The 16,131-nt window shown below is 34.1% G+C and overlaps 2 protein-coding genes across 3 annotated transcripts in view; one reads left to right on the plus strand and one right to left on the minus strand.

Annotated features, from left to right (window-relative positions):
* Positions 1-16,131, plus strand: part of LOC126746249 (TBC1 domain family member 9) — a 32,207-nt gene that overhangs the window by 9,777 nt on the left and 6,299 nt on the right. For both annotated transcript variants that reach the window (XM_050454405.1, XM_050454406.1), the window contains exons 14-18: positions 2,612-2,791; positions 2,848-2,945; positions 3,279-3,464; positions 6,260-6,448; positions 6,511-6,806. In XM_050454405.1, coding sequence (XP_050310362.1) covers positions 2,612-2,791; positions 2,848-2,945; positions 3,279-3,464; positions 6,260-6,448; positions 6,511-6,806 — 949 coding nt within the window. The remainder of the gene's footprint in view (positions 1-2,611; positions 2,792-2,847; positions 2,946-3,278; positions 3,465-6,259; positions 6,449-6,510; positions 6,807-16,131) is intronic.
* LOC126746251 (uncharacterized) lies at positions 13,769-14,637 on the minus strand. The gene is made up of 3 exons (XM_050454409.1): positions 14,468-14,637; positions 14,163-14,412; positions 13,769-13,908 (listed from the first exon to the last, which is right to left on the minus strand). The coding sequence occupies exons 1-3, from the start codon at positions 14,620-14,622 to the stop codon at positions 13,789-13,791; spliced, it is 525 nt and encodes a 174-aa protein (XP_050310366.1). The 5' UTR covers positions 14,623-14,637; the 3' UTR covers positions 13,769-13,788.

Below are 16,131 nucleotides of genomic sequence, written 5' to 3' on the forward strand. Positions count from 1 at the left end.
CCTCATAAAATCATTGGACACGTATTTCAGGATTTTTCCAGAAAAAAATTTGAAAATGGAGAAATTTGCCTTGGAAATTGAGGATAATTTTTTTCTGAAAAATTCGATATTTTAGGGATAAAATGTCTATATCTCTGCAACCAAAGGAGATAGAGATTTGAAAATTGGACCATAGATTCTTCTCACAGAATCATTGGACACGTATTTCAGGATTTTTCCAGAAAAAAATTTGAAAATGGAGAAATTTGCCTTGGAAATTGAGGATAATTTTTTTCTGAAAAATTCGATATTTTAGGGACCAAATGTCTATATCTCTGCAAACAAAGGAGATAGAGATTTGAAAATTGTACCATAGATTCTCCTCATAAAATCATTGGACACGTATTTCAGGATTTTTCCAGAAAAAAATTTGAAAATGGAGAAATTTGCCTTGGAAATTGAGGATAATTTTTTTCTGAAAAATTCGATATTTTAGGGACCAAATGTCTATATCTCTGCAAACAAAGGAGATAGAGATTTGAAAATTGTACCATAGATTCTCCTCATAAAATCATTGGACACGTATTTCAGGATTTTTCCAGAAAAAAATTTGAAAATGGAGAAATTTGCCTTGGAAATTGAGGATAATTTTTTTCTGAAAAATTCGATATTTTAGGGATAAAATGTCTATATCTCTGCAACTAAGAGAGATAGGGACTTGAAAATTGGACCATAGATTCTCCTCATAAAATCATTGGAAACGTATCTCAGGATTTTTCAAGAAAAAAATTTGAAAATGGAGAAATTTGCCTTGGAAATTGAGGATAATATTTTTCTGAAAAATTCGATATTTTAGGGATAAAATGTCTATATCTCTGCAAACAAAGGAGATAGAGATTTGAAAATTGGACCATAGATTCTTCTCATAAAATCATTGGACACGTATTTCAGGATTTTTCCAGAAAAAAATTTGAAAATGGAGAAATTTGCCTTGGAAATTGAGGATAATATTTTTCTGAAAAATTCGATATTTTAGGGATAAAATGTCTATATCTCTGCAAACAAAGGAGATAGAGATTTGAAAATTGTACCATAGATTCTCCTCATAAAATCATTGGACACGTATTTCAGGATTTTTCCAGAAAAAAATTTGAAAATGGAGAAATTTGCCTTGGAAATTGAGGATAATTTTTTTCTGAAAAATTCGATATTTTAGGGATAAAATGTCTATATCTCTGCAAACAAAGGAGATAGAGATTTGAAAATTGGACCATAGATTCTTCTCATAAAATCATTGGACACGTGGTTCAGCATTTTTCCAGAAAAAAAATTGAAAATGGAGAAATTTGCCTTGGAAATTGAGGATAATTTTTTTCTGAAAAATTCGATATTTTAGGGACCAAATGTCTATATCTCTGCAAACAAAGGAGATAGAGATTTGAAAATTGGACCATAGATTCTCCTCATAAAATCATTGGACACGTATTTCAGGATTTTTCCAGAAAAAAATTTTAAATGGAGAAATTTGCCTTGGAAATTGAGGATAATTTTTTTCTGAAAAATTCGATATTTTAGGGACCAAATGTCTATATCTCTGCAACCAAAGGAGATAGAGATTTGAAAATTGGACCATAGATTCTTCTCACAGAATCATTGGACATGTATTTCAGGATTTTTCCAGAAAAAAATTTGAAAATGGAAAAATTTGCCTTGGAAATTGAGGATAATTTTTTTCTGAAAAATTCGATATTTTAGGGACAAAATGCCTATATCTCTGCAACTAAGAGAGATAGAGACTTGAAAATTGGACCATAGATTCTTCTCACAGAATCATTGGACATGTATTTCAGGATTTTTCCAGAAAAAAATTTGAAAATGGAGAAATTTGCCTTGGAAATTGAGGATAATTTTTTTCTGAAAAATTCGATATTTTAGGGACAAAATGCCTATATCTCTGCAACCAAAGGAGATAGAGATTTGAAAATTGGACCATAGATTCTTCTCATAAAATCATTGGACACGTATTTCAGGATTTTTCTAGAAAAAAAATTGAAAATTGAGAAATTTGCCTTGGAAATTGAGGATAATTTTTTTCTGAAAAATTCGATATTTTAGGGACAAAATGCCTATATCTCTGCAACCAAAGGAGATAGAGATTTGAAAATTGGACCATAGATTCTTCTCATAAAATCATTGGACACGTATTTCAGGATTTTTCTAGAAAAAAAATTGAAAATTGAGAAATTTGCCTTGGAAATTGAGGATAATTTTTTTCTGAAAAATTTGATATTTTAGGGACAAAAAGTCTATATCTCTGCAACCAAAGGAGATAGAGATTTGAAAATTGGACCATAGATTCTTCTCATAAAATCATCGGACACGTATTTCAGGATTTTTCCAGAAAATAATTTGAAAATGAAAAAATTTGCCTTGGAAGTTGAGCTTTTTTTTTCTCAAAAATTCGATATCTTAGGGACAAAATGCCAGAACCGTTTAAAATAATATTTCAGACATCTAACCTAACCTGCACACCTCTGACTTAATTTTTACAAATCCCTCTCCATAAGAAGCCAACAATAAAACCAAAATTCCTACCGTTACGCCAGACTTAATGACAACACGTTCTCCTTAGGTATGATGAACATGATTTCCCTGTCCTGGTTCCTGACGATATTCCTGTGCGTGATGCCCTACGAATCAGCTGTAAACGTCATGGACTGTTTCTTCTATGACGGGGCCAAGGTGATCTTCCAGGTGGCCCTGATGCTCCTCGAATGGAACCAGGAGCAATTGCTCCAGTGCAAAGATGAAGGTTAAATAAAAATCCAATAAAATTCATCTAGAGTAACTGACTTGAGTGTGTTTTAGGTGAGGCGATGCAACTGTTATCCGACTATTTGATGGGGGTGTTTAACGACGAAGGCAGAGGAGCGATCAGGAACAAGAGTTACGACGAACAAAAACGGGTGAGGGTGTAAAATGCAATACAGTTCGCAGGTTTTTAACTTCTGGATTTAGTTTCAAATTATATTGTCAATGTATGACTTGGTAAAAAAAATTGTGTGTGAAAGGCATTTTGGAAGAGCATGGTTTTTGAAGATAGACTCAAAGATTGTTTTTCTGTTTTAACTGTGATAATACGTGGGAAGTCAATTTGGCTATAATTTAACTATATTTGTATCTTCAGGACTATAAAAGCTAGCAATAGTCATACTAGATTAATGGTACGTTTTCAAAATCCATATTTTTCCATCGACACAGTACCTGCTCGTTTTTAGTGTTTTTTTTCCAATTTCTAGACGGTTTCCATTCAAGTGTTGGTGTACGAGGCGTATAGGAAGTACGGTTTCCTCACCACCGGACAAATCGAGCGGCTTAGGCTGAAACACCGTCTAAAAGTGGTGCAGGAGCTTGAGGACACCTGCGAGAGAAACGTCCTGAGGTGCGTCACGAGCGACGGCTATTTTACCAAAGAGGAACTACAGGTAAAGTGGTTTCTTGCTCACGTAAATATACAGGGAGGGCAAAGTAAGAAAACCATCAAGCTTTGTCAAAAAATATCACTTTTCTTGCTGTATAACTTTACTGAGTACAGGATGATACATATCCTTAACTCACGGACATGTTTTATTCTCAAATCCATCCTCGGGGATTTCTCTTTTATGAATGAACCAAATTTAAAAGAGCGTCACTCAATCGGATACTTTCCTAGTTAGATGTGAAGTTAGTAAGAAATATGAATTCATGTTTAACATGTTAAATCAAGGCGGGATTTATATAAACTTAAACAGAAAAGACCGAAAGTCAATCGGACATTCCCGTTTTGAGAAATTATTTTTTTCTAAAACAAGTTGATCCTTTGACGAATTAATAAATGGCCCCAAGAGACTGGCAAATTAATTGAAATGCTTGGAAAATGTGACAAAATGTTCTCCAGTATCTGGAAGACCCTTGTCCAAAGCCTGGAAAATAAAAGCGCAAATCCCTGGAAGAATTATGTAAAGAATGTTCCTCTGATGCTTTAAATGACAAAATAACCCTGGAAGTAAATGAAAAACAATTGGCAAACAAGTGTAAAGGTTGAGTCCAAAAGCCTGGAATAGCATATAAAATTACTCTAAAATCCTAGTATCTATTATAGTATCTAGTATAAAATCTATTACTCTAAATTACTATAAAAGCCTAGAAAAGATTCAAAAATTAAAAATTCCAAGACCTGGAACACGTGAAAAATTATCCTTGAAAACCATGAAAATATTATTGCTAATGCGTAGACACATATAAAATCATTCAAAACCCGGGAATTGCATAAAAAGTTACTCCGAAATCCTGGATGAAAATTAACGATCATTTCAACGTCCTAGAATTGCATAAAAATTAACTTAAAAGCCTGGAGTGCCTTAAAAAGAGGCTTTAACATCCTTCGAGGAAAATGAAAAATTACTCCAAAGGTCTGGAAAATGGGTTTTTTTGATGCCTAGAAGACCCAACGAGTTATCTAGTTATATAGTTATCTTTAACTAAAAAAAAAAAACAGAAATTTGTTCAAAACTTAATGACTTATCTTAAAAAACTGAATTTCTGCTTATTTGCGATAAAAAATAGCACAAATATTGCAATTTTCATAGGGATACACCTTGCTTTCGAGAAGGGGAGAAATAAGGAGTTTTTCACTTTTTACTCGAAGACCTCAAGGCTATGTGAAATTGTAAATTTTTTCATCTGTCCTTGGACATTTTCCCTTATAACTCCCAAACTATTTAAGATATTTTTATAATTCCTTCACTATATGATAGCGGGCATTCTGTGGATAATCCTATATAAGGGAAGTGACTATAGATGTAAAATTGCCTTGACTAGAACAATTTTTGTTGCAGGGCGATTTTCTTCACTCAATTTTTTAGTTTATTCACGATAACTTGAAAACTTTCTGAGCTATTTAAATGGAAGTTTTACTTAAAAGAAAAAGCATTTTTAAAGGAATTATTGCATATACGAACGATTTTTGTGAGTCAGGTACTTTCTGAACCAGAGTCAGTTTTGTTCACCAAGATCCATCAGATTTGGGATTTTTGGGAACAAATTGCAAATTTTGAATTATTTAGCTGTTCTTGGATATTTTTCCTTATAACTTACAAATCACTTAAGATATTTGTGCGATTCTGTTAAGCATTATAGGAAGCACTCTGTATATCGATTTTGCTTAAAAAAAATTTATTTTGGGATGAAAATTGACCGCACTAGACTCAGTTTGACTCCAGGGTAATTTTTGCCCTAAATTTCATAGTTTTTTAAGGATAACTCGTGAACTACTAAAATTACTTAAATGGAATTTTTACTGAAAAAAAAAGTTCCGGTGCCAAATTTCCATACATTTTCCTGTCTCCAATACTTCCTGTACTAAAACCACTTTTACTCCCTAAAAACCAAACCCCTTCAGATCAACTGAACCTTCAAAATTCACAACTTGGACACTTTAACTCCAGGGATTTGGGGATTCCTTAAGTGGGGTTGGCTTTCCGGACTAGGAATGATTTTTTAACTTTATTCCAGGCTTTTGAACTAATTTTTTTTAAATTCTTCCAGACCTTTGGAGTTGTTTTTTATATTTTCCAGGCATTGAAATTAATATATAAAATTTTAATGCCAAAATTTTCTGCCTTTTTGTAAACAGAATCGTATATGATATACAAATATAACTTGACCATATACGGTTGATAAATATACCAAAACCAAAAATGTACTAAAAAATCTTTGAATAAATATATATTTAACTATAAAAAATATATGATGTGTTGCTTGGGTTTATACACATTATCGCACTATTCGTTTCCCGAACGTGTCCTTCCTAGATTTAGAACTTCCACGTTTAAACAGTCTTTTACTTATTCAATAATCAGAGCTCATAATTCCCTTCTACACTATTTTCAGGTTAAGTTCAAAATAGATGTCAAAAGCTTTTGGGCAGAATCACAATAGTGATTGTAAATATAATCGCAGTAATTTAGTCCATATAACGAGAACTCTACTGCTCTTTCTTTCTTTGTCTTATTTTCTCTTTCTTATGTATCAATTGTATTTTCTTTCTCTTCAAATCTATATATTATGAATTAAGTAATAGTGCCATTAATTATAAAAAAAAATACGTTTGCATCAAGCTAGTAAGTTCAGTGTGAGTGTAGTCTAGGCTAAACCTCGCTCGTTATGTTTGTATATTCATTTTCCTATATAAATAAAGACCATTTATTATTATTACTATTAAATGATATACAATTTGCAGGATCTACTGAGCCTAGTCAGAGAAGAGATTATTTCCCAAAAAAAGACGATCCCCGATAAACACGACCCCAGTCTACAACCCTACGAGGTCTACAAGGTGGACTTCGACTACTTTAAAATCCTGTTCGCCGCCTTATCCCCTTGGGGCAAAGGAGAAACGGCCGAATCTCTAGCCGCCCGAATATTCAACGTAACGCACTCAAACCCCTTAAGACACAATTCCTCCCCGACTATTGTCCTTATTCGTTTCAGCTCATGGACTGCAACAGAGACGGCTATTTGAACTTTAGGGAGTTGGCCGCCGCTTTGGGGCTCACGTCGACCGCGGAGGCTGCGCAACGCTTAAAATTACTCTACACGATCCATTTGCCGCCTTTACTTTGCATGTCCGACATCGAGTCGCCGGTAAAACACGAATCCGGCGCGGAAATCGCTTCGGAGGCGACCGATTTTTTCAGTAGCGTCGAGAAAAGCGTCGACGGGTTGGTAATTGGGGACGCCACGTCACCGTTGAGTCCTGTGGGAGGTCCTGGAACGTTCCAGTGGCAGTATGTAGTCAATTTTTACTTTTTTTTTTCTCTAGAGTCATTTTTTTATCGAATCAATGAAAATGAATGTAAAACGAAGCCAAAAACTAAGTTCTAAGTTTCACATCACAACAAACTTTTGACATAAGCAAAATTAAAAAAAAGTCACAATGTCAATATTGCCAATGTCATTTTCTTCTTCTTCTTGTATTCACAGCTGGACTATGCTCAATTGTCTGATGTTTTTAGAATAGATAATCATCGAATTCTCTATGCCCGAGCAACAACGAAGTTTATAAGGAAATGTTTATAGAGTGCCAAGACATTAAGCGATCTTTGTCTCTTCGCTTCCTTCTATAAATAGAGAAAATTTACAGAGTCCCACGCCAGAACTCCCAAGGAGATCAAAGCAGTCAGTTCTCGCAAATACTCGCTGCTGTCGTTCTTGTTAGGAGGAAGAAAACCAAAACAAAAATTTAAGTTCCTGGACTAATTTTTTTTTACATCTTTCCAGGGATTTAAGGCTTCCCTTAAATCAGTTAGGGTTTTAAATTAATTTTTAAAATTATTCCAGGCGATTGGAGTCCCTTTTAGTATCTCCCAGGCATTAGAATTGATTTATTTACTTTTTCTAAGGATTTAAGGCTTTCCTTAAGTTTTCTAGGCGTTGGTAATAATTTTTTTAGTTAATTCTAGACGTTCGAACTAATTTTTAAATATTCTTTCACTTCCAGGCACTTGTAACGATTTTTCATGTAATACCGGACTTTTGGAGTCTATTAATTTGGAGAATTAATTAATTCACATTTTCCAAGGATTTAAGACCTTCCTTAAACCAGGCAAGACTTCTCAACTTCAATTTGATACTTCATTCCAGGCTTTCCAATTAATGATTCAAGTTTCTTCCAGGATTTTGGAGATTTCCCTTTTTTGTGTCTGGAAGATGCATAAAAAATATATTGATTTTAGAATTAATTTTTCCACGTTTTTAGAGTATTTTTCTACATTATTTAAAGGTTTTCTTAACTGAAGCAAAGTTTCCAGACGCTTGAACAGATTTTTTTAATTATTCCAGTCATTTGGGGTCGTTTTTTTTGTATTTTTCAGGCGTTAGAATTGATCTATTTAAGGGATTTTTGGTTCCAAGTGCCTGGACTAATTTTTATTATTCTTCCATATCCAGACACTTGGACTGGATATTTATTTTTCATTCCTTCGTCCAGGCTCTTGGAAGTAATGTTTTCATTTTATTACAGTTACTTTTTTTATATCTTCCAGACAGTTCTTGTGTTTTTCAATTCAAAAAAAAGTTAGAATTAATTTATTCACATTTTCCGGGGATTTAAAGTTTTCCTCAAACGAAGGCGAGACTTCCAGACTTTGCGAATCGTTTTTTACATTGTTTCAGGCTTTCATATTAATGTTTTTTTTTTTTTACAGGATTTAGGAATCCTTTTTTATATCTCCCAGGCATTTTGTATGTTTTTCAGACGTTCAGACGGGGATTTAAGGCTTTTCTGAAGTGACACTGGCTGTCTGGAGAATTTTGTTGTCCCTGGACTAATTTTTAATATTTTCGCACGCATTTTAAAGCTTTACTTAAATCAAGCAGGACTCCCAGGCTTTTGGAGCAAGTTGTTTCTACCTTCCAGGTACTAGAATTAATCTATTCACGTTTTTCAGGTGATTTCTTAAGCCTTTCATGGACTTTAAATAATCCTTCCATACTTCCAGGAACTTCAATTAATTTTCCAACTTTTCCGGACTGCAAATACCAGGATTTTTTTTATGTTCACCTAACATCCTTTAACTTTCATTGAACCCGATTAGACGAGCGGTATTAAATTCTTTGATTCATTAGCGCCTAAAACGCTTAGTTCAAGCACAAACTTTACAATGCTTCCTGTGCAAAGATTTTTAATTAACGAGTTAGAAAATCGGCAGCGAATGCAAGAAAATCGTCTTGAAAAACGAGTGATGAGAGACATGAGTGACCCTTTTGCATTACCGGACCGCAGATTTTTGGAACTCTTCCGGTTAATTAATCAATCGCAAGGTGTAATTTTACATAGGATATTATTTACTTGAGGGAATGGATGAGTACTTACCTAGTAAAATAATTTGATTTCTCCTTTTACCCTAAATCACAGAATACAAATATAAATAAAAAACGAAAAACTGAAAATAAATCATGACATAACACTTAAAAAATTCAGGTAGTGACTCCCGTCCATCGCACGTTAAATTTTTTCTCTCTCCTAATAAAATTTCGCGGTTCACGGCGTACGGACGGGGAGTCGGTGCTAAATCCAAATAATTAAGCCAATAGCACAGCTTAACAACAAAATTCTGTGGTGCAATGCCGTAACTACAAATTTCCGCTGTGCCAATAGTTTATTCTTTCCCACAATACACGCTAAAAAAAAGGAAGAAAATAATATCTTTACAATAGAAAGGTCCTTTTCGTTGTCGCTTAAGAAAGCGAGGTCGTCTATATTCGTTCTGCAACGAAAAAGCCCGAACGGCGGTACAGAGTACGAAATACCGTAGAGATAGAGAATAAAGAGTTTATCTATCGCTATTTGCGTTACAGATCTCTGTGGATTACAATAGCGGCTGATCTTCAAGTCATAAACCTTCGGTTTGAGTCACTAAATTCCCCCCAAAAATAAAATGAATGTGCTTTAAGTGTGTTTTTTTCCATTTCCAAAAACTCTGAAAAAGTTGAGTGAATTAATTCTAATAAGATATAAAGAATGACTTGAAAAGTTCGTAAAAATTACCCCCAAACAGCCTGGACGAAGGAAAGAAAAATTAAAAAAAACCATATTAACTGCCTGAATATGCAAAAGATGATTGTAAAAGCCTGGAAAAAATTATTCATTTTAAGTTCCTGGAATAAAACAATAAAGATTTTCCAGGAGCCTGCAGATAGGAACGAAAACCTGTTTCAGGTGCCGCGAACTGGACAAATATTAAAAATTAGTCCAGGCACTTGGAACCAAAAATCCCTGGGATAATATACAAGAAAATACTCCTGGAAACTTAAATAGATCAATACCAACGCCTGAAAAATACATAAAACGACCCCAAATGACTGGAATAATTAAAAAAATCTGTTCAAGCGCCTGCAAACTTTGCTTCAGTTAAGAAAACCCTTAAACAATGTAGAAAAATGCTCTAAAAACGTGAAAAAATTAATTCTAACAACACTATCTTTTTTATGCATCTTCCAGACACAAAAAAGGGAAATCTCCAAAATCCTGGAAGAAACTTGAATCATTAGTTGGAAAGCCTGGAATAAAGTATCAAAATTAATCTTATAAAGTCGAGAAGTCTTAAAGGAAGGTCTTAAATCCTTGGAAAATGTGAATTAATTAATTCTCCAAATTAATAGACTCCTAAGGTCCGGTATTACATGAAAAATCGTTACAAGTGCCTGGAAGTGAAAGCATATTTAAAAATTAGTTCGAACGTCTGGAATAAATAAGAAAATTATTACCAACACCTAGAAACCTTAAGGAAAGCCTTAAACCCTTAAAAAAAGTGAATAAATCAATTCTAATGCCTCGGAGATACTAAAAGGGACTCCAATCGCCTGGAATAATTTTAAAAATTAATTTAAAACCCTAACTGATTTAAGGGAAGCCTTAAATCCCTGGAAAGATATAAAAAAATTTAGTCCAGGAACTTAAATCCTTGTTTTGGTTTTCTTCCTACTAACAAGATCGACAGCAGCGAATATTTGTGAGAACTGACTGCTTTGATCTCCTTGGGAGTTCTGCTATACCATTTGCAGATCTCTGTGGATTACAATGGCAGCTAATCTTCAAGTCATAAACCTTCGGTTTGAGTCACAAAATTCCCCCCGAAAATAAAATGAATGTGCTTTAAGTGTGTTTTCTCCATTTCCAAAAACTCTGAAAAAGTTAAGTGAATTAATTCTAATAAGATATAAAGAATGACTTGAAAAGTTCGTAAAAATTACCCCCAAACAGCCTGGACGAAGGAAAGAAAAATTTAAAAAAACCATATTAACTGCCTGAATATGCAAAAGATGATTGTAAAAGCCTGAAAAAAATTATTCATTTTAAGTTCCTGGAATAAAACAATAAAGATTTTCCAGGAGCCTGCAGATAGGAACGAAAACCTGTTTCAGGTGCCGCGACCTGGACGAATATTAAAAATTAGTCCAGGCACTTGGAACCAAAAATCCCTGGGATAATATAAAAGAAAATACTCCTGGAAACTTAAATAGATCAATACCAACGCCTGAAAAATAAAAAAAAACGACCCCAAATGGCTGGAATAATTTAAAAAATCTGTTCAAGCGCCTGCAAACTTTGCTTCAGTTAAGAAAACCCTTAAATAATGTAGAAAAATACTCTAAAAATGTGAACAAATTAATTCTAAAAACACTATCTTTTTTGTGCATCTTCCAGACACAAAAATCGGAAATCTCCAAAATCCTGGAAGAAACTTGAATCATTAGTTGGAAAGCCTGGAATAAAGTATCAAAATTAATCTTATAAAGTCGAGAAGTCTTAAAGGAAGGTGTTAAATCCTTGGAAAATGTGAATTAATTAATTCTCCAAATTAATAGACTCCTAAGGTCCGGTATTACATAAAAAATCGTTACAAGTGCCTGGAAGTGAAAGCATATTTAAAAATTAGTTCGAACGTCTGGAATAAATAAGAAAATTATTACCAACGCCTAGAAAACTTAAGGAAAGCATTAAATCCCTGGAAAAAGTGAATAAATTAGTTCTAATGCCTGGGAAATACTAAAAGGGACTCCAATCGCCTGGAATAATTTTAAAAATTAATTTAAAACCCTAACTGATCTAAGAGAAGCCTTAAAAGATGTAAAAAAAATTAGTCCAGGAACTTAAATCCTTGTTTTGGTTTTCTTCCTACTAACAAGATCGACAGCAGCGAGTATTTGTGAGAACTGACTGCTTTGATCTCCTTGGGAGTTCTGCTATACCATTTGCAGATCTTTGTGGAGTACAATAGCAGCTGATCTTCAGGTCATAAATCTTCGGGTTGAGTCACTAAATTTCCCCCGAAAATAAAATGAATGTGCTTTAAGTGTGTTTTTTTCCATTTCCAAAAACTCTGGAAAAGTTGAGTGAATTAATTCTAATAACATATAAGTTCGTAAAAATTACCCCCAAACAGCCTGGACGAAGGAAAGAAAAATTTAAAAAAAAACCATATTAAGTGCCTAAAAGCCTGGAAAAAATTATTCATTTTAAGTTTCTGGAATAAAACAATAAAGATTTTCCAAAAGCCTGCAGATAGGAAAACCTGTTTCAGGTGCCGTGACGTGGAAAAATTAGTCCAGGATTTTGGAAACTTTAAGTGCAGGGATTTAAGGATTTTCCTAAGTCAGGCGGGCTTTCCGGGCTTTAGAAATAATTTTTGTACTTTATTCCAGGCGTTTGAACTAATTTAAAAAAATTCTTCCACACTTTTGAGTCTTTTTGGATCAAATTGTAAACTGTCCTTGGAAATTTTCCCTTATAACTCCCAAACTATTTAAGATATTTTTCTAATTCCTTCACTATATGATAGCGGGCACTCTGTGGGGCAGTTCTACATAAATAAACTGTAAAATTGCCTTGACTAGAACAACTTTTGATCCGGGGCGATTTTCGTCACTCAATTTTTTAGTTTATTAACGATAATTTGAAAACTTTATGAGCTATTTAAATGGAAGTTTTACTAAAAAGAAAAAGCATTTTTAAAGGAGTTATTGCATATACGAACGATTTTTGTGAGTCAAATACTTTCTGAGTCAGAGTCAGTTTTGCTCACCAAGATCCATCAGATTTAGGGTTTTTGCGAACAAATTGCAAATTTTTAATTATTTAGCTTTTCTTGGATATTTTCCCTTATAACTTCCAAATTATTTAAGATATTTGTGCGATTCTGTAAAGCTATTAGTAAGCACTCGATTTTGTATAAAAAAAAAATTTTGGGATGTAAATTAACCGCACTAGACCCAGTTTGATTCCAGGTTAATTTTCCTAGTTTTTCAAGGATAACTTGAGAACTACTAAAATCACTTAAATGGATTCCTTTTAAAATGCTTCCAGACCTTTTTTTGTATGTTCCAGGCACTAACATTAATGTATTCAACATTTCCAGGGTTTCTAGGGTAATTTCTTTGTACGTTATCCTAGAGATTTGACAGGATTATTTGTTCCAACTTCTTGGACTAATTTTTAACATTCTTGCACTGCCAGGCACTTGAAACGGTTTTTCATTAGTCGTTCCTTTGTCCAGGCTCTTGGCAGTAATTTTTTATCTGATTTCAGACTCAATTTTTTGTATCTTCCAGGCATTCCAATTAAATTATTCATGTTTTCCAGGGATACTTTATTCCAGGCTTTCAAGTACATTATTTGACTCCGGAAGCCTGGAATAAAATGAAAAATTACTCCCGAGAGCCTGAACGAAGGAACGATAACTGAAAACCAATTTCATGTGTCTGGAAATAGAAAATAATTAAAAAGTAATTCCAAAAGCCGGGAAGAAAATAAAAGTCCCCACGAATTCCTGGATTGTAGCCTAATATGCTACCTAACACTTTATTTACTATTGTACCTAAATAACTTCAAATTGAACTAATTTCCCTATACGATATATTTTAAGAGATCCCGAGAAATAGTCAATCTTTTCCCAAAGAGACCGGCTCGCATTAAATCAATGTTTAATTAAACAAATTAAATTAAAACTTAAATTTGAGGCCTGTGACTTGGAGTTTATTTCGTTACTATTAATTTTAAGACAGTTTGAGTCACGTTGAGACATTCACATGTTACAGGAATAACGTTTAAAAAATGTCCCAAAAGTCTGAAAAATTAACCCATATTCACTGGCTCTCCATAATTGTCCCTAAACAAAAAAAAAACTCCCCAATGTTCAGCATTTATTCCAGACAACCCCGGCACCCCATTATACATCCACAACCTTATTATCCAGGACGTTGTATCTCTCAATAGGCGTCAGGATCCCAGTCGCCTTCAGGGACTTTCGGGTCGCACTTCTTCCTGCACCCCTTGGCGCCCTCACATTGTTTCACGCAGTCCCTGTTCGGGATCAAAGGCCCCAAAAGCTACAAAAAACGGTTAATAAAGAGCGTTCGTGAGCATACGAAATTAAAGGAAACATAGGATACAGGCACGTGTTGCATTCTGGTTAGAGTAACTTCAAGCCTTTAAAAGCCATTTACGCTGCAAGTGTGTATGTGTATCACACTACAAGTGGCTCGATGATGCTCTATCTAGAGCGAAACACGTGTAGCCAGTGTGTTTTCGTCAATTCAGTATCTTTGCGAAGATTCTATGAGATTTTTCTAAATGAACATACGGTTTTGTCCTTTATGGGCGGACAGGACCTGACCCATTTCGGATGTAACATTTTCTGCTTTTCCACCACCTCTTTGGCGATATCGCATCGGGTTTTCGCGTTAAATTTCATACCGGGGTGGCAGGTTCTCGGCCCGAATTGTTTCATCATGCTTTTCTGTATGGTGGGGAAGTTCACGGGTGTTAAATCGGGCACCTTCGGTCTCCACGTCTCGAATATCGACGGTCCACAGGATTTTTCTATTACATACCTACAGGATTATAACGCTTATTAAATTAAATAGTGTCGCAGGTTTTTCGCCTCACTTTTGTGCTCTTCTCTCTTGCTCCAACGACTTTCGGCACTCGTCTTCGCAACAATGGCTGCTCCACCCTTTGAAAAGGCCGTTTAGTGAATAGGGGCGTGATTGCGTGGCGGTTTGTTGTTGCATGTGAAGTATGAACTGTCTCGAGGTTTGCATGGCGGTAAATTTAAATATTTTATTAGTTATGATGGAAAGGGGGAGAGGGTTGATGGGGGGTGATTAGGGATGATGGAGGATGACAATTTTTCGAAAATTTCGGGATTCTGACGTTTTTTTGGCAGGTGAAGGTGAACGAGATTGTTGGGTTTTGTATAGGGTGAAAAGCGTGAAATATTAGTGCCGGTTGCCTACGAGGGATGATTTGTTCAAGTTGCACTTTAATTGAAAAAGATTCAATTGTGTTTAGATTTTTAAGGTTTTTTTCAATGGCAGAATGTTTAAATTTATATTCTTTACTTTATATTAACCGCTACGTTATTCTTGAATGATAAGTTAAATTTGTCAAAGACACTAATAAAATAAGGTCTGCAAAGGACATTAAAATGAAGAGTCACTATTCCAGGTATTTAAAGCCATTTCCAAGTTTCTTCCAGGCATTTGAAGTAATGTTTAATTTAATTCCAGGAATTTGACGTGGTTTTCAACTTTATTCCAGACGTTTAAGAATAGGGGTTGTTTGATGACCTGTTTTATACACTTTTCTTGACATTTTCCTAAATAACTTTTAAACTATTGAAGATTTTTTTGTGATTTCTTTAGTATATTGTAGTGGGCACTCTATAGGTCATTTCTATGTAAAACATTTGGTTCTAGATTAAATATTGCCCTGACTAGAACAATTTTTGTCCAAGGGAAATTTTTTTGTTTTTCGAGAATAACTTGAAAACCGTTGGGGTTACTTAGATGGAAGTATTACTCAAAGAAAAAGAATTTTCTGAGGAATAATTTCATATATGAACGATTTTTATGAGTCAAATACTTTCTGAACTAGAACCAATTTTACCTATCAAAACCCAGACCTCTGTTACAAAAGCCCCAAATTGGAAATTTTTAAGTGTTCTTGAACATTTTCCCTTATAACTTCCAAAGTATTTAAGATATTTTCGTAATTCTTTTACTCTATGATAGGGGGCTCTATGTAGGTCAATTCTATGTAAAACAGCGACTTCTATGTTAAAAAATGCTTTTACTAGAGCAATTTTTGTTCCAGTGCAATTTTTTTACTCAATTTGTTAGTTTTCTGAGGATAACTTGAAAATTATTCGCGTTACTTAAATAGAAGGTTCGCTCAAAAAAAACGTGTTTCCTGAGGAATAATTTCATATATGAACGATTCTTGTGAGTCAAATAGTTCCTGAACTAGAATCAGCTTTAGTTATCAAGACCCAAACATTTGGGGTTTTTGTGACAAATTGAATTTTTCAGATGTTCTTCGCTTATAACTTCCAAACTATTTAAGATACTCTTGTAATTCTTTTACTGAATTATAAGCGCCTCTAATAAGATCAATTTTATGCACAAATATTAATCCTAAGCCAAAAACTGCCTGGACTATAATAATTTTAGTTCCAACGCAAATTTTTTCACTAAATTCCCTACTTTTCGAAGCATAACTTGCAAACTTTTAGAGCTACTTTAATGGGGTCTTCACTCAAAAACAGCACA

This window comes from Anthonomus grandis, chromosome 17 (genome assembly GCF_022605725.1).
Source record: "Anthonomus grandis grandis chromosome 17, icAntGran1.3, whole genome shotgun sequence".
Lineage (NCBI taxonomy): Eukaryota > Metazoa > Arthropoda > Insecta > Coleoptera > Curculionidae > Anthonomus > Anthonomus grandis.